Genomic DNA, 24,012 nt, shown 5'->3' with positions numbered 1-24,012 from the left:
TTTAAATTAATGAAATGTTTTTATTGTCAATACAGCCTAATAGATGAAACACTATAATGAGAAGTAACAGAAAGTAGCAGATACATTGCATTGTCCTTGTCAGACCTCCAGAGTGCTTGTCCAGAAACATCACAGCCCATCCAATCCATTACGAGGGCAACCATCACCGACATCATCATCATCACCATCCATTCAAACATTAGTATTACAGAGCGGACACCAATAGGCCACCCCCCCCCCATAGAAAAATGTAGGACTCCGCTACAAGGAACACCGACTGCATGTGATTATGCTCCTGTGACTTTTTTTTACCCCCAGCTTGTCGACATTTTGAGTAAAATTGTCAAGTCGGAATCGAACCATTGGTATATAAGTTCCAGTTAACTGAAGAAGAAAGATCCCTCAACAATGTTTAAAGGCTGGCATTGCTTTCTCCCCCAGTTTACTCTCCCAGGCAATGTTGAAGGTGATAAAAAAATCCTTTGACCCATCACAAAAATGACATCCCATGATGACCAAGCCTACAACACATTGCTTGACATGTCTAGGACGGATAAAGAGAGTGCCGAACGTCTTTCCCCTTTAAGACAACAGACACCGAAAACAAAGTTCCACGCTTATGTAAACATAAGACATACCTGGGTAAAAAAGGGTTATGTAGACATTTGGATGGCACAGGAAAAAGAAAAAAGGATAAACCAAGGCTTATTTTCATTCTGCGTGTATGTGAGAAAAACAACATGGGTGTGAAAGTGTCTGTGCAGGCCCATGTAGGTCTGTGTGTACAGAAGGTATCTGAACAGTAAAGAGGGTTGGTGTTTTCATAACAATGTTTGACAATCTCATGTGGTGTTATTTTTCCTCCTGACATCGGTGTGGTCCTAGTTAGTGTTACAGAAAATTTGGCGTTGTCTACAGTTAAACATTTAACAAGATAATGTTGTGTTTTACAAATGGCCAGGTTTTTTTAAAAGGAATATAATTTGTGTAGGGACAAATTTGACTAAAACTGTGATTTATGGACTTTCTTTTTTTACCATTTGAGTTCCCTAATTTGAATACATCTTAAAATGTATAATGTGAAACCAAAGCCACTCCTAGTCCTACTCCAAAATATGATGTATGGATTATCACCAGTGTAGAATCGGAGCATTAACAATTACAATGTGAATGTACGTTTCATGGGAAGTGAATGTGCCTAGATAATGAGAACAACAGAAACCTCTCTGTTTAGATTATCTCTCTCTAAGTTGCACTCTGATAACCACAGGAATGTTCACATTGACCATTTGGCATGGGGGTTACTGTCTTGGAAACCTGATCTTTGCAATGTAGAAATGCCCTTAATGCATAGGTTGGCTGGAAACTAACATTACAGTGAGAAGATAATGGAACTTTACCGAATGACATCTGTGCTGCAATTTTCCAATAAACTTGAGCTAACTTCTCCCTCGATATGACAGGCGTTCTACATTAACTGACCACTATACGTAACCGCCGATTTCTTACACCAGTAAAGTCAGCAGAACAAATCGTCACAAGAATGTTTAAATTTTTCAAGATTGCTCAATCAATTGCCAGGAAGTGAACTCAAAGACAAAAGGTCACAGAGTGGGTGCTTGCGTTAGTCTTGTTTTACACAAGTAAAAGTGTCACCTTTTACAAGTGTGACTATGTAAAATAGAAGTGTGTTGTTTGTTTTTCTCCACTCCCACTGAGACCTCAGAAAACAGGGTCCAGCCCAGAAATCAAACATTATTGAAAGTGAACCTAAAGCAGTAAAGGGCGGTGCCTTGTTCAACGACAGACAACTATTTTGTTTACTCCCCACCTCTGGGGTTCTAACAAACAACCAGATACTGGCTGCACACTAACCACATGACCTGTACCGCAATTTGTATATATCAAACGTCATTTTGGGTGGTCACAACCATTCCAGGCATTTGACAGTAAACCTTATTTTGCATCACATACCGTTGATGTGTTAGTTCAAAAAAATACGATAGCCATCTTAAATACTTATTTAATTGCATGGGTAGACCTAACTATAGAGTGTATATAAACTTTTCCATTCACATTTGCACATAAAATATACAATGAAAAATGAGTAACCACCACACATTAATGTTTTGACAAAGGCATGGTGACCATTGTGTTTCTGCTTTTGAGGCTGTGTGGATGCAGGATGAGTATTTCTTCTGTTGGGTCACAATCACTAACAATTCTTGTAAGCCACAAGACACACAATGTTAACCCACTAGCTATTATCATCTCGGGGGGGGGGCGGCGGCGGCGTTTTGACCTTGGGGTGTTGTTCTGATCTGTGTGTTTTGGAATGTATCAGCATTCACGTCGACTGTATTTTTAGAGCATAAATTTGAGGTCGGAGCATACAGGTTTAAATCAAAACACAGCCCAAAACTGAGGCCCCCAACGATACCTCTGTCTTAACACCAAACTAACATACAGAATGAAGAATTCTCAAGCAGAATTCAGTGAAAACCATCACACTTCACTCTTCTGAGGCCCCGTCCAGAAAGACAGCTATTAAAGACAAATTTAAAGGACAATGGACACAGCTTCCACAAGATAGTCCTTCGTAAGACCTCCCTTCGGACCTGCTCACCGTACAAAAGTACATTTTATAGAGCCTTTTTCAGCCTCTCAAAATGGACACGTTCACAATGTTGCCTCACCAGTGACTGGGGGCTCTATGGAGGAGAGAATAATGGCCGACAGCTGCCCTCTGACTGCGGCTCCAGAAGCACATAACGAGGGCAGAAAATTGCTGCTAATGTTCCCGCATGCCAATGTCGCATGCATTTGGGGCGGCTGTGTAATTTTGGGGTGGGACATTAAATCACCCGTAACTGACGAATTGTTTAGTAAAATCCCTCCCACCTCGGTTCGTGTCAAACACCCCTGAAGTCACTCACATCCCTTTCTGCACTCTACCTATACAAAGTAGAAACCCACGAAATAAAACGCAAAACAGGACAGACAGACGAGAAGACGCGCCACTGAAAATGCGGCTCGCAGTTCATTTTCCCACTTCCCACCCCCGCTAGACCTTCTGCACCGTTGGCTGCGGCGTCCTGCGTCCCGCCTTCATCCGGCTGCGGGCGTAGACACGCAGGAAGAGGGCGAGGAAGACCACGCCCACGCCAAAGCCCCCCACCATGGTGACGGCGTGGCCGTACAGGAAGCAGGAGAGCAGGATGGCGATGGCCTGCCGCAGTGTCATGATGATGGTGAAGACGGCGGCACCGAACTGAGCGATGGTGTAGAAGATGAAGAGCTGGCCGCACGCCGAGCACACGGACAGCAGCACGGCGTGGAAGGCGAACTCCGTGTGGCGCGTCATGAAGGCCAGCGAGTCGAAGAAGGCGCCCTGCTCCAGCAGAGAGCCCACGGTGAAGAGGCAGGAGAAGAGGTTCACGCCAAACATCATCTGCACGGACGACATCTTGTACTTGAACAGGTTGTCCTGCCAGTTGGACGTGAAGCTGTCGAAGACGACGTAGCCGGCCAGGATGACCACGCCACTGAACGTGGTGACCGTGGACGGGTGTCTCCCGGCCGTGCTGGTCAACAGGAACATGCTGACGCCCAGGGAGATGAGGGCCGCCGTCAGGTACTCCCAGTACTCGTAGCTCTTGTGCGACACGATCTTGCCCATGAGCATAACGGGGATGACCTTGGAGGCCTTGGCCAGCACCTGGGTGGGGAAGCTGATGTACTTCAGGGCCTCGTACTGGCACCAGCTGCTGAGGACGTTGGAGAGAGAGGCGAACGAGTACTTGTACATGGGAGCGCCGTGTCGGGGCTGCTTGAACAGGAGACACCACACGCCGGAGACGGTCAGGGCCAGGATGCGATTCATGAACACCAGGAACTGGGAGTCTTTGAAACGCTCGCCCTCCTCCTCAGGGGTGGAGGCCCCGTACGACCGCGTCATCACCCTCTCCTGCAGGACCCCCCAAGTCAGATAGGAAGCCTGCCGGCAACACGATTGCATGGGTGAGGAAACTGAACAGCATGAGGTGTGAAAAGGTGAAATGTGGCCGCATCTGTTTAAAGACACAGAGCTTTATTGTCAGCTGCTGCTGAGCTGGTAGCCTAGTTGTCAAGAGCCAGTGGAAAACCCTGTCGTTCTGTCCCTGTGCAACACCAGGGGTGTTCTGTCCCTGTGCAACACCAGGGGTGTTCTGTCCCTGTGCAACACCAGGGGTGTTCTGTCCCTGTGCAACACCAGGGGTGTTCTGTCCCTGTGCAACACCAGGGGTGTTCTGTCCCTGTGCAACACCAGGGGTGTTCTGTCCCTGTGCAACACCAGGGGTGTTCTGTCCCTGTGCAACACCAGGGGTGTTCTGTCCCTGTGCAACACCAGGGGTGTTCTGTCCCATATGTCCAGGCAGCATTGGTATACGATGAAAGTGCCCCAGTCAAATCCAGCACCCTTTATTCACAAAGCCCTTTTAACTTGAAATAAAAGTGTTTTACCTGAAGTCCGGCAGCACAGAACAGTAGTTTGCAGGCTTGCCTGGCCGATGACCCGGAGTCAGCGTCGTTTTTCGGAGCAACCGACGCATCGTCCAAGAGGCCCGTCTTCGATTCACTTCCGAACACGCAGGCCTTTATGACAGGATAGCAGATGCCTCGACCTGCCGTGGAAGGGAGAACACAGGGAGACATTACAAGCCTTCACAGTGGCCACCGAACAGCGGTCATGTTAAAGCAACTTGAAGGACAGCCAAAGTCCTAGCAGAGAGATGTAGTCCCAGAGGAAGGTGTGCTCTGTGTGTGTGTGTGTGTGTGTGTCTCAGTCAGGGAGCTTGTTTGTGTGTGTGTGTGTGTGTGTGTGTCAGGGAGCCTGTCAGAGCGTTTGTGGGAATTATCTGCGTAATCACCCATCTGCAGGTCATCCACACCTGTTTCGAGGTAGTTGATCTTCTTGAAGTAGCCAATGAGGAAGTAGCCAGGAATGATTATGGTGGCGTAGCCAAGCACGTTGAGGAAGAATCGGAACAGCCAAACGTCGTGAAGCCGCAGCGACTCGCCATCCGTCGCCAGCGTAGACGGGAGGAGGATCAGCGCCAGGCCGGGCCAGAGCCTTCAGACAGACCAACACGTTAGCAGAAATCACACTCCTTTGCTATAACAGATTTCAATGCGCCGCCCGCTAAAGGTGTATCTGAGCATCCCCACCTCCTCACTAGAAGTCCTCCTTGTCTGTTGACTAGGGTTAGTACGAGATGAGGTTTGCTGTTGAAGTCCCACTTAATGGTGAGTTATCAACATAATTAATGCTACGTTATCGCTGTCATCTCGTCATGTATTAGTCCCTCAGAGGTTAAGTGATGGCGAGCCACCAGGTACATAGGGTGGTGTGAGCTTTTCAGAACAAACCTTGCTGGCCAGCCAAATTGGAAGAGCTGATTCGCCATAAAACTTACAGGCAGGAAACACAGAAAGGCAACCTGCACTTAATCAATTCTAATATCAAATATTTACAGAATAGACAGCTGCCCGACCAAGCAACCTCACAGCACCATGGCAACCACGGGACCCGAAGACATGGCAGGTTAGTCATGTAAGGCTGAGTAAGTAGAACAGTCAATCAGTCCGAACTACTGAAAATCTGCCAGCCGTGACAGTTTTAAATACACAGACATTCCACCTTTGACAAGACACTGAAAATGTTATTCCAGTATACTTTAGTACAGCCTGTATTCGGGCAGGACTTGTGTTCCATGTGTAATAGTACAGCCTGTATTCGGGCAGGACTTGTGTTCCATGTGTAATAGTACAGCCTGTATTCGGGCAGGACTTGTGTTCCATGTGTAATAGTACAGGTGGCACAACCCCTTTTCACCGGTCGTGTTCACTGATCCTTCACACCACTGTTTTTGGTGACTCCCAGAAGTTGTCACAATGGCGTTGTCAATGGCTGGTATATAAGCGGATTCATGTGTGCTACCTACAGAATATACGTCGACTAATTCATGAAAACAACTGATCCCCCGGGAAAGGATCATGACCACCTCTCTACACTAGCATGTTTCATCAGACATTACTCATCCATCTCCTGTTTGTTAGCCGTCTTTGGGTGGGGGGGGAACCTGATCCACCCGTCCAAAAGGTCTGTTCCCTTCCTGGCTGCCATTGCACAGCATTCACGTGGAGGGAGAGAGGGCCTTTACCTCCTCATCCCCCAGAAGCCTGCCTACCTCTCTGCCCGCCTTGCAGGCTCCGGCGCAGACAGAGGCTCTTTGTGTGGGCCTCTAGTGCAGGCCTGGGCCAACCTGCCAAGCCACGGCGACAGGAAGAGTAGCCAGCTCATTAAATTAAAGAATGCAGTCCTCTCTGCACTGCTACCGACGGACCTGCAGGCCGGAGCCATTCACGTCAGGGGGGCGAAGAACAGGAAAATGGGCGCATAATTAAAAAAGGCTACTTATTCGGCCAGTTGTCCCGCTGCGGTAGCCGTTATGAATGTTCAACAATTGCGAAGAGGCATGTATTGCTTTTATAAGCGCTTTGGGTATTAATAAATTGTATATTTCGTTCTGATCAATTATTTGTATTATTCCATAGCTACCCTACCCTTTAACTGTGGAGTCTTAAAGTTGCTATGTTTAAGAATGGAAAGTTTGGAATAACCTTATATTATACAAAAACGTGAGACAACCACGTAAACTAGAATGTGTGATGGAGGTTTCTTCCAGGATGCTTTCGCTGGACTTCATTAGAGACACACCTTTGTTCTTTAAATAACACACGGACTAGGCCAAAATAACACGAGCTTTTGAGGACGACTGAAAACACTATGTACACACTGCAACTAAATAAACACATATCGATGTATACACATCCACTTCGAAGGAAAACTGACTGCTTCGGGAGCTTGAACGCAACAGACAGGTGAACGTTTTTCTTTCACGCTATAGGTCGACACGCGTGCATGTGACCACATGTCAATGAGAGTATGGAGTGAAATGCCCATTTTCTAGGCAACTTAGATATTCCAATTGAAGCGGACGGCGAAATAAGCATCATCACAGTTGTCTTGAGTCTATAGCCCGATGTTGGCTTTGACTCATAAGCTTTGGGTCTATATGTGTTTTAATTAACCTAACAGGAACTCACCATATAGTATTCTTTCTCACTGCAAATTCTGTACATGAATAACCACCAATTCAAAACAACCACAAATTGTACACTTGGGCTCTAAACATGAAACGTGTACATAATGTCTTGGCCTTGCGACGTGTCATTCATTTGGCTACGGCTAGTTACGTCATTTAATTTCTGCATTTAGGACATTGGCTAACTGGCTAACCTGTTGGCATAACGGTCAACAATGATAAACGGCCAATAATGGTAGACAAAAACAGGTAAGATTAACATCTTTGTTTCCTAACACATAGCGAGCTGAATTCATACCAGAATAACTATGATGTGGATTTCACCGACGATACACGTTATCTACATTTCAAGACACCCTAAGCAAGTTAGTCAGTGACCAATGCAAACTGCATCAGAGTAATTAGCTGCGCCTATGTGCAATATTTTAAAAACAAACATACCATCTGATGCATTAGACATCGGTTTAAAAGGACACGTTTCCATTGACAACTAGTTGTGCTGAATCATTCTGAATTACTTTGGTTTAAAATTAATGCAATCTGAATAGAAAATAACAGGTAACAGTATCAGCACAGTGTGTTCTTACCTCCATGAAAAAGATGGCATTTTCCTCCCGCTAACCCTAATTCTGGTCCGAAACCCGGCTTAGCGAACACGACTAACAACTCATAACACTTGCTGAAAAGCAGCATGTACCGAGTCAAATTAAGGAAGTGTTAAAATCCTTATTATTAAAATGAAATTTTCTTACGGGTAGGCTGTTTCCTCACCCTGTGGCTTCACAACTTATCAAATGCCTGTGTTCACTTCAAGGAAGACCCCCCCTTTGGTGGAAAATGGGAAGCCGGATTCAGAACATGATCTAAGGTTGCAATCCTTTCTTAACACTGCCACCTGTAGGTCTGGAGGAATACTTGGAATATAGTACAGCAAATGGTGAATGGCTGCATGTAAATAATTGAGGACAGCAGTTCAAATTTGAGTGAAGAGGGTCAATTATAAATGAACGCGTAAGGTGTATTTACCTAAATACAAGGACGCCAGGCAACACGCGGTTAACTTGACAATTATGTCAAGCATTGGTGTCCAAAACAAAGACATTCTCCAAGCAAAATACAGCATGTTCAGGCATATCATGATTCAGGCTGTAAGTCAGACATTGCTCCATGAACACTCCCACTATAACTCCCCCCCTCTGTTGGAACAAATACAAGTATGATGGTTCAGTAGTGTTCAGCATATATTGTTCGCATAATCAACTCAATGGCTCCCCAATTATCCGGAAAAAGAAACTGCTTGTTTTTTACTATTAAATTCATAAATAGACACCAATGTTCAAAAGTCTGGGGTCACATAGAAATGTCCTTGTTTTCCATGAAAACATACATGAAATGGGTTGAATAAGGAATATAGCAAAATGAATAGGAAATATAGCAATCGACAAGGTTTGAAATAATGATTTTTTTATTAAAATTGTGTCCTTGAAACTTTGCTTTTGTCAAAGAATCCTCCATTTGCAGCAATTACAGCCTTGCAAGCCTTTGGCATTCTAGTTGTCAATCTGTTGAGGTAATCTGAAGAAATTTCACCCCAAGCTTCCTGAAGCACCTCCCACAAATTGGATTGGCTTGATGGGTACTCCATTATAGACAGAATACCAGCTGACTGCTTCTTCCCTAAATAATTTGGAGCTCTGCTTTGGGTCATTGTCCTGTTGTAGGACAAAATTGTCTCCAATCAAGTGCTGTCCACAGGGAATGGCATGACATCGCAATATGGAGAGATAGCCTTCCTTCTTCAAGATCCCTTTTACCCTGCACAAATCTCCCACATCATCGCCACCAAAGGACCCCCAGACCAGCACATTGCCTCCACCATGCTTGACAGATGCGTCAAGCACTCCTACAGCATTTCTTTATTTGGTCTGTGTCTCACAAATGTTCTTCTTTGTTGTCTGAACGTCTCAAACTTAGATTAGTCTGTCCATAATACTTTTTTCTTCTGTCCAGTATCAGTTCTTTTGCCCATCTTAATCTTTTCTTTTCATTGGCCAGTCTGACATATGGCTTTTTCCTTGCAACTCTGTCTAGAAAGCTAGAATCCCAGAGTCGCTTCTTCACTGTTGATGTTGAGACTGGTGTTTTGCGGGTACTATTTAATAAAGCTGCCAGTTGAGGACCTGTCAGGCATCTGTTCATCAAACTAGACACTCATGTATTTGCCTTCTGGTTCAGTTGTACACCGGGCCTCCCACTCTTCTTCTGATTCAGTAAAGAGCCAGTATGCTCTTCACATTGTTGTACAAGATCTTCAATGTCTTACATGAAACAGCCATAATTTCTAAGAACAAGAATAGGCTGATGAGTTTCAGAAGGAAGCTATTTGTTTCTGGTCATTTTGTGCCTGTAATTGAACCTACAGTTGCTGATGCTCCAGATACTCAACTAGTCCAAGGAAGGCCTGTTTTATTGCTTTTTTAATCGGCAGTTTTAAGTTGTGCTAACATAATTGCAAAAAGGGTTTTTAATGATAAATTATTTAAACGACGAAGTTGGATTAGCGAACACATCATGCCATTGGAACGCAGAACTGATTTTTGCTGATAATAGGCCTCTGTACACCATGTACATATTTCATTATAACTCTGCAATTTCCGGCTACAATAGTAATTTCCAACATTAACAATGTCTACATGTCAGATCAATTTTATGCTATTTTAATGTATAGGAAATGTGCTTTTCTTTTGAAAACAAGGACACAAGTGACCCCAAAATTTGAACGGTTGCATATAAATGTGTAAGGACACATGCCAAAATAGAACAAAAACTCCTCTGATGAACAAAGAAAATAAATGAATCACCTCTTTGAAAGTCTTTTTTATTCACCAGTCTTGACTTTGCCAGAATGTTCATTATGGGCTGCCTGTGCGAGAGTGGAAAACTGACCAGGGAATTGGCTATGAGGAATTTCCAGACTCACTGTACTAAATGGGGGTTATCAGGAACAAATCAAGCAAAAACAATAGATATACTTTGCTAAAAGCAGCTGACAGTTAACTGAGAAATAAGGGTGTTTGTAGTCCTCAAGGAGGTTTTGTCTCTTTGAGTGAGCATCCTACAATGTTTAAAAAGAAGTACTGGATGGATTTTCTGTTCATGCAGAATGAACAATAGCCTGCTAGATCAGCCCTATCAACGTGGATTAATATATTTAAATGTTCTCCCACCAATTATTTTGCCACAACCACAAAACACCCAGTTGACCTTTAATCCCTCTAGAAATGAGAATAAGGCTGTTGAAGGTGGATTGCAATGTCATTGTTGTGCAACAGTCCCAAATACCTGACCTTAAGAGAGAGCAACTTGTCTAAATGGGCTCAAATGCTGTACCAGGAAATTACACTGCTCAAAAAAACAAAGGGAACACATAAATCACACATCGGGTCTCGCTGAACGAAATATATTAAAGATTCAAAACTTTACTCTACATTGTGTAATTTGTTGAGAACAAAGTGATGTTACAATGTTCAGTGGACACCAAAATCACAGACAAATTGAGGGCTGGATTCAAACTCACACTGAAAGTCAAAGTAAACAATGGAAATCACAGGCATGCTCCTGACGAGACGACCAGTCAGTGGCATCGATGCCTTCGTCATCCAGGAACTGCCTATGCACTCTAGCCACCTGACACTGTCCTGCACCAGGAGGAACCCAGGGCCCACTGCACCAGCGTAAGGTCTGAGGATTTCATCCTGGTACCTAACAGCAGTCAGGGTACCGTTGGCTAGCACGTGGAGGTCTTTATGACCCTTCAAGGACATGCGTCCCCAGTACATCACTGACCCACAGCCAAACCGGTCATGCTGGATGATGTTGCAGGGAGCACAACGTTCACCACGGCGTCTCCAGACTCTTTCAGGTCCGTCACATGTGCTCCGTGTGAACCTGCTCTCATTTGTGATCAGAACAGGGTTGCTAATGGCTGACCTGCAAATTCTGGGACTCTCTGGCGAATGCCAATCGAGCTGCACGGTGCTGGGCTGTGAGCACAGGTCCCACTAGAGGATGTCAGGCCCCGATGCCACCCTCATGTCGGTTTCTGACGGTTTGGTTAGAAACATGAAACAGCAGTAACCCGCTGGAGGTCATTTTATATAGCTCTGGCAGTGCTCCTCCTCGCACAAAAAAGCAGATACCAGTACTACTACTGGTTTGATGTCTTTTTACGGCCGTCCTGCTCTCCTCGTGTAACAGCTCGTCTCCCGGTATCTCTCCAGGTTCTTGAGACTGTACTGGGAGACACAGCAAACCTTTCAATGGCAAGTATGGATATGCAAGCAATTGTCTATGGCCACCACCTGCAAAAGCATTCCCTTTTTGGGGGTTGTCTTGTTGTTGCCTCTCCAGTGCACCTTGATTCAAGATATCATCACTGGTGTCATGCTTTTTGTCAGCCTGCTCCGACATTTTATGTACATTTACAAATAGAGACACATACATAAACTGTCCACAGATGTTTGAGTGACCAGCAAAAAAACAACAGTACTGATTGTATTCCTTTTATTACAAAAAGAGTTTGAAACTGTTAGAAGCCGAACATCTAAAAGTGTGATTCAGTTCACTAAAGTTCAAAGCTGATTCTTCAGAGATAAGACAAAACCAGGAGGGTTAAATATTACTGTGTTCTAAATACAGCTGTTATGATGAGTCTGTTCTAATAAAGCATACAGCAAGGCAGTGTTTTAAAAGCATAAACTGAGACTTGAAAGCAAGAAATTAAATTGATAATTTAATACATAAAAAAACATCTCTTCATAAGTAGAGATTTGCATTTCATAAAGCTGTCAAATGTCAATCTGGGGGCTGAAATCAACCTTAATTCTTTTGCCATCTGGTGACATCTTTTTTCAGAATACGTCAAATTTTTCACAATAACCTGTGAATATATTTATGTTCGAGGTAGATTTCCCATATTTTCACAGATAAATTTGTAATTTTATTTGAACATTTTCCTCTCATTAATCTCTTTTCAATACTAAATGAAGGTAGAATAAAGATTTACTACTCTTAGCATTTGAAAAAAGAAACAGTCTATGTACCTCTTTGATTTAAAAAAAAAAAAAAAAAGGACTTAATCATGTAATCTTCAACTCAAGTACTTAACCAATATGTAATTGACATCAATACACGACTACCTCCAAAGACCAACTCCAAACTCATGATAGAATTCAACCCACACGCTACAGTCATGATTACTACACCCAATGACAAAAAATGTATGAAAATGAGAAAAGAAAATCACAGCCACACTGTCACACAATTACAAACACAAACAAAGTAAAGGTACAGTATTCTGACAATGCTCCCTGTTCAGACGTCGTATGTTCAAGAGGTAAATAATATATTCAGGTGGTCCACACAGTCCAGTCCAGATTCAGAATGGAACGCGTACCACTGACCTGCCTTGGATCTGGATGTCATCAAAGGGAAACAGAGCAAGGATCTGAAAGAAAAGCATAAATCTGTGAGTTCTCTCTCCTACTGAACCGACTAAAGTATTTTTCTCCCAGTGACAGCCAGACATTCTCAAAATACCTATAGTATGTACATCAGCACCAGACTACAAGTCACATTAAATAGATGAAACATAGATGAAAATAGACAGAGCTGGTTTGCCACACAGATAAATCCTATAAGAACAAAACAAGTTAAACATGTTTTGTGTCACTTACAAAAACACCTCTAGCTCTGCCTCACGTCTGTTTCTCCATTTGCTTGTCTTCTAGTAATGACCACTTACAGAACACCAGGCACACACAAAATGCAACATTTGGGTCTATGTAGATCAGAGAAAGTATTCTGAGGCCTTCAGTTCCTCTACACACAACACCTCAAACCAAATTAAACCAATCAGACATTTTCAATGAGTTCTTAAAATGAAATAAAACAAAGTTTAGAGAAAGGGATCTGAATACCTTCTGTAGGCACTGTGAAATATGATATACTTTATTAGACCAAAAAGTAGTGAAACAGAGAACAGTGTGTTCGCTGAAAGAGCAGTGGGTCTGATTCAAACCCACTCTACAGCAGCACTGGACCGTTCGAGGACACTAAGGAATATTTGTCTGCGTTGCTTTTCAACCACACTGAGCATTCCCAGGGTGAAGCCTACAGCTTCTAGACTTGGACTGGAAAGCATGTTCAAACAGAGAGTCTGAAAGCGCTTTCAGTGGAGTACAAATATGAATTTGCAAACGTGTGTGTGTGTGTGTGTGTGTCTGTGTATGTGTGTGTGTGTGTGTGTATATGGACGGGAATCGGGGGGCTGTCCCTTTCTGCAGAACTCACATCTTCTTTGCCATCAGCTAGATCCAGTGCCGTTTCGCCCTCCATGTTCCGCAGCATCTTGTCAGCCCCTGACTGGCACAGCAGGTCGGCGATGGCGATGTCCTGCCGGCCCACGGCCAGGTGGAGAGGTGTGCAGCCGTTATACATGGTTGCGTCCACGTTGGCACCCTTGCTCAGCAGCTGTGTCACAGACACAACGTCATGGAGCTCCACTGCCAGGTGCAGAGCAGTCTTACCGCTTGTACCTTCCTGGGGGACAGAGAAAGGATAGGTGAGGGGAGAAAATACGTTAAGCTTGTTTTTTTCCTCCCAAAATTCAGCGGTATCCAATTCTTGGCCCTGCTTGTCCGCACCAACTCCAAGCGGACTGGAGACAGCTCCTTCCGAATCACATGCGACATGTTCTGGTTCTTATCAAGCGACTCCTTCAGGGACTCACTCTCTGGACTCCTACTGTGAGTGAACTCAGAGCCTCCACAATGAGCTGCTAGAGCGCAACAATGTCTGGGTCAGGGTAGGTCAGTTATGTAATGATGTCTGGGTCAGGGTAGGTCAGTTATGTAATGATGTCTGGGTCAAGGTAGGTCAGTTATGTAATGATGTCTGGGTCAGGGTAGGTCAGTTATGTAATGATGTCTGGGTCAGGGTAGGTCAGTTATGTAATGATGTCTGGGTCAGGGTAGGTCAGTTATGTAATGATGTCTGGGTCAGTGTAGGTCAGTTATGTCATGATGTCTGGGTAGGTCAGTTATGTAATGATGTTTGGGGTAGGGTAGGTCAGTTATGTTATGATGTCTGGGTAGGTCAGTTATGTAATGATGTTTGGGGTAGGGTATGGTCAGTTATGTAATGATGTTTGGGGTAGGGTAGGTCAGTTATGTTATGATGTCTGTGTAGGTCAGTTATGTTATGATGTCTGGGTAGGTCAGTTATGTAATGATGTTTGGGGTAGGGTATGGTCAATTATGTAATGATGTTTGGGGTAGGGTAGGTCAGTTATGTTATGATGTCTGTGTAGGTCAGTTATGTTAGGATGTCTGGGTAGGTCAGTTATGTTAGGATGTCTGGGTAGGTCAGTTATGTAATGATGTTTGGGGTAGGGTATGGTCAATTATGTAATGATGTTTGGGGTAGGATAGGTCAATTATGTAATGATGTCAGGCAGCATAATACACCATTTGACTCATAGCAAGTTGATGCACTGGAGGATGGGTGGAAAGATTCAGGTAGCTCTCCCAAAACATTCAGGTTTTTAGAAAAGCTGGAAGATTCCAGATTTTGTGCCAATTCCCTTGAGTATTCAGGAATATCCCAACAGGGAATTCCAGAAAACCAGGGACAGTTACCAGAACTTTAGAAGTCTAAATTAAATAAACCCCAGGGGAATCACCTGACTAACCTGGATGTTTAGGTCTGCACCTTTCTTCATCAGTAGCTTCATCACACGATGCTGTCTGTTCACAGTGGCTAAGTGGAGACACGTGAGACCTTGGAAAAAAGGAAAACATTCAGATTGAGAGATTCAATTAATTTGACTATATGTTATTGCCATAATAAAAAGAACATAAATGAGGTAGCGGGGCAAATCATTACACGAGCTGCGTATGGAACAAAACATGCCATTGTTTACAACCATGAAGACAGAGCACATGTTGAAAGCTTACCAAACTGGGAACATCAAACACCAGCATGACAGAAACAACAAATCATTCAGACCACAGTCTTGTCTCGCACAGAGTAGTGCTGCAATAGGAAACCAAGCAAAAACCTCCTTGCTCAGATGCCGGCTTACTGCAGAAGCCAATGAGTCAACAGGAAATGCGACTGTATCGAGACACATCACAACATGGGCGTTTTCACGGGCCTAGTACGCCGTGGTCAAGGCGCCAAGAGCCGGCCCTGTTCAGTGGACAAACAACATAGAAGGACCAGACAGAAACCTGCTAGGCGTGCTGACACGCAGAAGAAGGCAACATGCGAGCAACATTCAAGACCATTCGGTCTGCAGCTTCTTACAATGGCTGGCTTCTAATGATGGCCCTTTAAAGCATACCGTAGCAGTACATTTCCTGACAGAAAAGTGCAAACATACAGCCAGCCAACTTCCCCCCCTCCACCCACAGGTACTAGGGGCCCCTGGGAGGGGGGGGGGAGGGGGGGGGGCAGGCCTTCTCACCTCTCCAGTTCTGAGTCTCCAGCAACGGAGCCAGCTTGCTGGGAGACACATCCCGGGTCATCTCAGCTGCACACTCCGCCCGGCCCTGCTCACAGGCCACGTGGAGAGGCGTGTTCCCCTCCTGGTCCTGCAGCCCCAGGCTGGCACCCCCATCCACCAGGGCCCGCACCACCGACGCCAGGCTCAGGTAGGTGGCCAGGTGCAACGACGTCTGAAGACCAAGGCAGAGGAGTTCCATTTATTCCGTCGCCAGAGAAACGTGACATAAAGGGGGGGGGGGGGGGGGGGGGGCGTGATGAGTGGGCGGGGGGTGTGTGTGTGATTTCAGCCTAGTCTGGGACCCCGGTGGGGAGGGGTGGTGGGGGGGGGCTGTTCTTACGTACAGTGACTAGCCTCTAGGTAGGAGAACGTGAGTCATCCTGAGCATAATTGAATCGATCAAGTCTAACGCGTGGCCGGGTAGCGAGTCAGAGGACGAGCCAGCGTGGATCGGCAAGTGACTAAAAATGTGAAGAGGCCCAAGACGTGTCAGTGTGGAACTGCTGATTGAACTGTGTATGGGGAATATGATGACTAATACAATAACCGGGGCCACCATAGCTGGCGTGGCTTTTCGTAAACGCGGTGAGAACTGGCCTATGTTAGTGTGAGTCACGGTGCAGAACTCTGTGTCATGACTGCTCTCAGAAATGTTCTCTCGCTTTCTCATTGACCAGCCAGGATTCCTCAAACTCCCAGCGAACTTCCGCTGCCTCTCCAGGGTTCCAGAGAAGACTCCTTGGATCTGTGTTACATTGCAACATTCCCCCGTCCTCTCTCATGCACTTATCTTTACAACGATGGGAAGCACGGTGGTTTCCCCATTTCCATTTAAGCGCCCTTATGAAATAACCATGGAACCACACCCACCCACCGACACACACAAGCGTCTTTGCCAGAGGATGTGCTACTGGAGAAAGGGGAAGGATTCAAATTCTCTTGAATTACACGCTTCAAAAATAACATTATCTCCTCATTCGTCATATACTTTGGCAACTGTAATCAAAGAGGAAGTATGTTGATAGTTAATTCGGTCTGAGAGCCCCAGTAACAGCCCGTGTTGAGAAAGTGGGGAAAGGCAGGAATGTACCTGGTACAAGTTGTTCTGGATGTCCAGGACTTCTATGGGGAACAGCTGTATTAGCTGGCGGGCAAAGTGTTCATCTTCGTGGATGACCGCTAAATGCAGGACCCTAAAAGGGCAACAGTGACAAAACAATATTTCACATTACATATTTAATAAAGACAATTAAAAGCATTAGCGATAAGGCAGCTTTGGTCCCACAGTGATGTAGCAACGTTTTCTCTCTCGTTTTCTGGCACTTGCGTTGCGTTCAACTGGAAAGTGAGCGACAGGAAGAGACTGGAAACATAAATTATCATATGATGGAGATAAATACCTGCTCGAGCATGGTGAGAATGACATGCAGATATACCTGGAAACGCTGCACACCATAAATAGCTACGGGGGGGTTGAGCAGGACCCGCATTTGCTCATTGGTGGTATGTTGCGCAATACTGGAACTTTCATGCAAAAAAAATTGACAAGTCAGTCAGGAGGATGTTTGATTCCACCATGCACTTTTCAAATAATTATCTTCTAAAGCATCATTCATCTCAACCCATTTTACCGAATCCTGAGAAGAACAAACTGTAGTTCAAGGACTATCTACAGGATCTATTTAAATAGATAGTATTGCGCAACATTCACAACCAATAAGCAAATGTGGGGCCTACTCAACCACCCGTAGCTATTTATGGTGTGCAGCGTTTCCAGGTATATCTGGATGTCATTCTAACTATGCTCGAGCAGGTATTTATCTCCCTTAGCTTCTGTTGAAGCAGTACTTGACAAGCACTTTTGAATGTATGTACAGTGGGGAGAACAAGTATTTGATACACTGCCGGTTTTGCAGCTTTTCCTACTTACAAAGCATGTAGAGGTCAGTAATTTTTATCATAGGTACACTTCAACTGTGAGAGACGGAATCTAAAACAAAAATACAGAAAATCACATTGTATGCATTATATTGCACGACATAATTATTTGATCACCTACCAACCAGTAAGAATTCCGTCTCTCACAGACCTGTAAACAGACTCCAACCTCTCCACAATAGCCAAGACCAGAGAGCTGTGTAAGGACATCAGGGATAAAATTGTAGACCTGCACAAGGCTGGGATGGGCTACAGGACAATAGGCAAGCAGCTTGGTGAGAAGGCAACAACTGTTGGCACAATTATTAGAAAATGGAAGAAGTTCAAGATGACGGTAAATCTCCCTCAGTCTGGGGCTCCATGTAAGATCTCACCTCGTGGGGGATCAATGATCATGAGGAAGGTGAGGGATCAGCCCAGAACTACACGGCAGGACATGGTCAATGACCTGAAGAGAGCTGGGACCACAGTCTCAAAGAAAACCATTAGTAACACACTACGCCGTCATGGATTAAAATCCTGCAGTGCACACAAGGTCCCCCTGCTTAAGCCAGCACGTGTCCAGGCCCTTCTGAAGTTTGCCAATGACCATCATGTGGTCTGATGAGGCAAACATTTTGCTTTTTGGTCTCAACCCCAAGAACACCATCCCAACCGTGAAGCATGGAGGTGGAAACATTATTCTTTGGGGATGCTTTTCTGCAAAGGGGACAGGACGACTGCACCGTATTGAGGGGAGGATGGATGGGGCCATGTATCGCGAGATCTTGGCCAACAACCTCCTTCCCTGAGTAAGCGCATTGAAGATGGGTCATGGCTGTATATATATATGCATACAGTGAATAAGTCTACACACCCCTGTTAAAATGCCAGTTTTTTGTAAAAGAATGAGACCAAGATAAATAATGTCAGAACTTTTTCCACTCTTAATGTGACCTATGAGAACAATTCAATTGAAAAACAAACTGAAATCTTTGAGGGGGATTTTTTTTAAATTAAAACCTTACAATACCTGGTTGCATAAGTGTGCACACCCTCTTATAACTGGGGATGTGGGTTTGTTCAGAATTAACCAATCACATTCAAACTCATGTTAAATAGAAATAATGTGCCATCACAAATAAAGTTCAGCTGTTCTTATAGGATTTTGCTGACATTTTTTTAGTTGCATCTCAGAGCAAAAGCCATGGTCCGCAGAGAGCTTCCAAAGCATCAGAGGGATCTCATTGTTGAAAGACATCAGTCAAGAGAAGGGTACAAAGGAATTTCCAAAGCATTAGATATACAATGGAACACAGTGAAGACAGTCATCATCAAGTGGAGAAAATATGGCACAACAAAGACATTACCAACAACTAGACGTCCCTTCAAAATTGATGAAAAGACAAGAAGAAAACTGGTCAGGGAGGCTTCCAACAGGCCTACAGCAACATTAAAGGAACTGCAGGAATTGTTGGCAAGTACTGGCTGTGTACTACAAGAGACAACAATCTCCTGTATTCTTCATATGAATGGGCTATGGGGTAGGGTGTCAAGATGGAAGCCTTTTCTTACAAAGAAAAACATCCAAGCCCGGCTGAAGTTAGCAAAAACCCCAAAAGCACATGGGAAAATGTGTTATGATCTGATGAAACCAAGGTTGAACTTTTTGGCCATAATTCCAAAAGGTATGTTTGGCGCCAAAACAACACTGCACATCACCCAATGAACACCATACTCACAGTGGTGGTGGCATCATGCTTTGGCGCTGTTTTCCTTGAGCTGGAACCGGGGCCTTAGTCAGGGTGGAGGGAATTATGAACAGTTCCAAATACCAGCCAAATTTGGCACAAAATCTTCAGGCGTCCGTTAGAAAGCTGAAGAGGAAGTTCACCTTTCAGCACGACAACGACCCAAAGCACACATCCAAATCCACAAAAGCATGGCTTTAACAGAAGCCAGCCAGAGCCTAGACCTGAATCCAATTGAACATCTGTGGGCTGATCTTGAAGACGAGATGTCCACGCAATCTGACAGATTTGGAGCACTTTTGCAAAAAAGAGTGGGCAAATATTGCCACGTCAAGATGTGCCATGCTAATAGACTCCTACCCAAAAAGACTGAGTGTTGTAATACAATCAAAAGGTGCTTCAACAAAGCATTAGTTTAAGGGTGTGCACACTTATGCAACCAGGTTATTGTGAGTTTTTATTTAATTTTTTTCCTCAAAGATTTGTTTGTTTTCCAATTGAATTGTTCATGTTATAGGCCACAATAAAGATGGAAAAAGTTCTGACATGATTTATTTGTCTTATTCTTTTACATCACAAGAACCTGGCATTTTAACAGGGGTGTGTAGACTTTATATCCACTGTATACACATACACACGCACATATATACACACACACGCACATAAAAACACAGTTCACTGCACCCCATAAACACTGTATGATGTAATTTACTGCACCCCATATACACAGGATGTTGTAATTTACTGTGCCCCATGTACACTGTATGGTGTAGTTTACTGCACCCCATATTCATGGTATGATGTAATTTACTGCACCCCATATATACTGTCGTCACATTTGATTCATACATTCAAACTGGAGAACAACAACAAGAAATACAACCCCAAAGGCTGAAGGGGAACTTCTAGCAGACAAAAGAGCCAAATGCAGGAAATGGAACAACGCCACCGCAGGCTTTATTTAACCTACGACACAGCTTTCCAGAACACATTGTTCACACACTAACCCACAGTGCACTAGTTTTAAACCAGGGCTCCTATCAAATGAAGTACACTATATAAAGGAATATGGTTTAATTTGGGATACGCTCATTGCAAAGCCAATAGATTGGTGTGAAAACAGTGATTAGGTTAAACTTTAGCTCAAAGACAAATAATAACACTAATTCGTTATTAGCTCTGTGTTGAAAAGCAGACTGGAGCTGCCCCTCTTGACAACATCTTCGGAAACTTTTTTGTTTGTTTGTTTTATATACACATTGTTGGGACTTCCTAGTTTGAATGACAGTTGCGTAGAAAAAAAATCCCATGGGGGAAATGAAATGGCTTAACTGACGTAGGCTAATGCATTCTGGGATCTTTCTGCTGTTAGCTAACTAGTACATTAGTACTCAAGATTTTGCTTTCACACATCACGGTCCCAAAGAGGGGAAGGATGTAGAATGTGTTCATGGAGACAAAAATGTCACTCCATCACTGGATCTGGCAACTCACACTCACTATAAATTTGAACAACTGATGGCAATCAACTGAACATCGACCAAGATTCCAAAATACATGTTGATAAGACAAAACTCTGCATGTGTGGACACTCATCTATGTATTGTTGAACGTAGCATGCTATGTGAACATGTGGCTTGCCTTGTCTGCGGGGGAATTTCCCAGCTGTATCTTACACTTCTGCTTTCTAAGTCAAAGCTCCACACAGAGATCCATCCCCAGCGAAATCCGGGACGGCACTCAAAGGTCGGAGAGTATCACACTGACACTCTTAGTGGATATCACATGCCATGATGACCAGGAACATGGTCAACATGAAACGTGCAAAGAAAAAGCTGAATTTGTTTTGCCATGTGCAGGCCAAAGCTACAGACAATTTCCCTAGCCTTAGAGACCACAACAACACTGGGTAGTTGGCTTGATTTGGGGTTGTCCTAGCCACTAGACCCCAGTTATGGACAATATAATTGAGCTTTACCGCCATGGCAGCAGTTCATTAGACATGCATTTCACAACAGTCTCATTTAACCTCTCAAAGTGTTGCCAGCCTTACAGGACTTTGCAGTTACCTTCTCTGTTTTCGGAACAGAGGACATCTTTCACAGCCAGCTATTGAGGGGGAGGGGCTAAATACAGACAGACCAGCCACCAGGCAGACTGAGTCAGTGTGAGGCACAGCCCAGGCCCATCTGTCAGTCAAAGGCAATTAAAAGCTGTAGCTTGCTGTGCACTGGCTTGCAATATCTCACCGCCTTGTTAATGGGGAGCCTATCATCGCTGAATAGACTGGGACATTCTAGATGCAACTGACCGAAGACGGAACACGGTGCTAAATGTGAGGACACAACCGTTGCAAACACGTTTTGGAAATCTATTCCTCGCAAGGTCTTCTCTAAAACTAAACTAAGATGCCCATCTAGTTCAATTGAAATTACCCAACATTCCCCAGGCCTTTACGAACCTATCGTCTGGTAGGCTTTCGGTGATAACGGCATTGTCATCCCTGTGATTTAATTTTGAGCAGAAGAAAACATTTTCATTTGGTTATTCTTTCTTAACGAGGATTGTTCGACTGCACGTTTCGTGGTACACAGCGATGTTCACACACACACACACACACACACACCTATAGTAGCATCAAATGTTATTTTCATCCCAAGGAAAAATATATACAACTGCAGAAAATGTATATTAAAAAGCATCTAGATTTGCAAGTAAATTAAAAATGAATAATATGTATATGAATAATCTCACCCAAATCTTGCCCAGGACGCCTAAAAGGCATACGTGGTCCTGGCTTAACAAGGCAAATAATACAGAAATTAAAACAACAAATGGTTGTTATTATAGTTGACCCACTCAAAAATCCAGTCAACCCATCAAACATCACCATCCCAAAGAAAACTTCGCTTGTTTTGTTGCCAGGTGAAACCTTTTATTGGGGAAGCCAAAGAGCAAAACCCATAACATTTTGTCATATGCCAGGGATGGATCTGCAATTGTCCCTATGGGGGTTTGGCAATGATTTTCACAAGGTCGAACAGACACCATATTGTGCAATATAATCTTGTTGTTTGAGCAATCATGACCCAACTGCAAACTCAAAATAGCCCCTGCTACGTATTTTAGTCGTGAAACGCCATAGCACGGAGAGATCGCACTATGACTGGCACAACTTCTATACTGAAAAATGTGTCAAGGTTTTCTCAGAATTTCCAACAGGTTTTAACATATCAAAAAATGGGGGGGCCCAAATGCAACAGATGTTACTACCCATTCACGCATGCGCCAAGACACAGATTTTGCATAGTTAAACGTTTGCCTTGTTTAGAATATAGCCATGTATGGTAAATTACATTTATTAATTAAAAAACACAAATTAACATACGTGTCTCCATCTTCACTGATGGTGGTGAGAAGGTTTTCTTCATGTTCAGTAAATTCCGTTTTTTCTAGGCTGTTATCTTCTTTACACTTCGAAATATCGCAGTCCCCTATAATCTCACTCAAACTCTCAACAGTTAATGACGACGAGCCATAAGCAGAATCCAACCGTTCCTCTGTGTTGATTGAAACTTTGTCCCTGCTTTCACGTGGTTCAGAAGTCGAATCCCGTACCGTTTTGATAAATGGGTCATCTTTCATTGAATTTTGGAGGGATTCAACCCCAGAGTCCATACGTGTATCCTCCAACAAATCTACTTTCCCCTTCGCATCTTCTCTACTTGCCATGGTGGCCGTGACCCGCACTTACTCCAGGTAGGCTTGACGGGTTGAAAAGCTAAGAGGCCTACCTGTTACTTAATGGAGAGTGCAGACCTCGAAGAAAAAAGTATCACACTTGAGTAGGAAATCACTATTCCTTTGTGAAACCAAAGGTAAATTCTTAATTTCATGCCACCGGTTCCGGCGATTTTTCCCCCCCACAAACAACAAGTTCCCCTACATAAAAATAGGTGAAGTCATCTTGCAATCAGTCAACACTGCATAAATTATATAAACGCCTCCCTAGCAGAAAAACTGTCATTTCATTCCAGAGATTTTGCACCAACCTTAGGCTTCCAAATATCTCTGGAACCCTTACAACCCGAGATCGGCCTGCATAGTTGAAAGCATGTGAGCAATGAAACGCGATACGGGAAGCGCTTACGTGAAAAGAACTGTTTTGTGCGGAGATGGGGAATCCCCGAAAGGCGTGGTAAACTCTTACATTACCACCACCCATCAACCCCGTGGCGTCTCGCTGGTGTAAGTTTACAGTACCTACGTAACTACCTATGTGCACTGTCTGATTTTTAAGGCAGGGTATCACATCAGGCCGATTCACAACGGAGTCATTTCTGGGAGTGCAGACCTCAACTCGATCGGAATACCACTATTCAAATGTTGCAATAGCCTATGCAATATGACGTTTGCGTTTTATACAGCTATAACTGTCCACACTGTAAAAAGGAATCCATTGAGCTAACTCGCAGTTTTTTTGGGAAACCTATTACCAGAAATACTTTGAGTAACTGAACTGAGCTGAAAGTATTTACATTTTAATACTTAAAATAATTAAGTGACATTATTATTTGTCTTTTTAAGTTACAAAACCTAACTGTTGTGTGTTATGAACTAAAATATTTGT

The 24,012-nt window shown here is 43.9% G+C and overlaps 2 protein-coding genes across 2 annotated transcripts; both read right to left on the bottom strand.

The window, feature by feature from the left end:
• slc35b2 (solute carrier family 35 member B2) lies at window positions 1–7,981 on the bottom strand. The gene is made up of 4 exons (XM_010878382.3): window positions 7,736–7,981; window positions 4,932–5,113; window positions 4,504–4,664; window positions 1–3,997 (listed from the first exon to the last, which is right to left on the bottom strand). Exons 1-4 carry the CDS (start codon window positions 7,753–7,755, stop codon window positions 3,065–3,067), a joined length of 1,296 nt encoding a protein of 431 aa, XP_010876684.1. The 5' UTR covers window positions 7,756–7,981; the 3' UTR covers window positions 1–3,064.
• Window positions 7,982–11,697: 3,716 nt separating this feature from the next.
• nfkbie (nuclear factor of kappa light polypeptide gene enhancer in B-cells inhibitor, epsilon) lies at window positions 11,698–23,548 on the bottom strand. The gene is made up of 6 exons (XM_013137276.4): window positions 22,771–23,548; window positions 16,805–16,907; window positions 15,676–15,886; window positions 14,899–14,987; window positions 13,500–13,748; window positions 11,698–12,654 (listed from the first exon to the last, which is right to left on the bottom strand). The coding sequence occupies exons 1-6, from the start codon at window positions 23,112–23,114 to the stop codon at window positions 12,586–12,588; spliced, it is 1,065 nt and encodes a 354-aa protein (XP_012992730.2). The 5' UTR covers window positions 23,115–23,548; the 3' UTR covers window positions 11,698–12,585.
• Between the last annotated feature and the right edge of the window lie 464 nt (window positions 23,549–24,012).

Source organism: Esox lucius, chromosome 14, assembly GCF_011004845.1.
Source record: "Esox lucius isolate fEsoLuc1 chromosome 14, fEsoLuc1.pri, whole genome shotgun sequence".
NCBI lineage: Eukaryota > Metazoa > Chordata > Actinopteri > Esociformes > Esocidae > Esox > Esox lucius.
The sequence above is the reverse complement of the archived record's forward strand: the minus strand, read 5'-3'. Positions and strand labels throughout refer to the sequence as shown.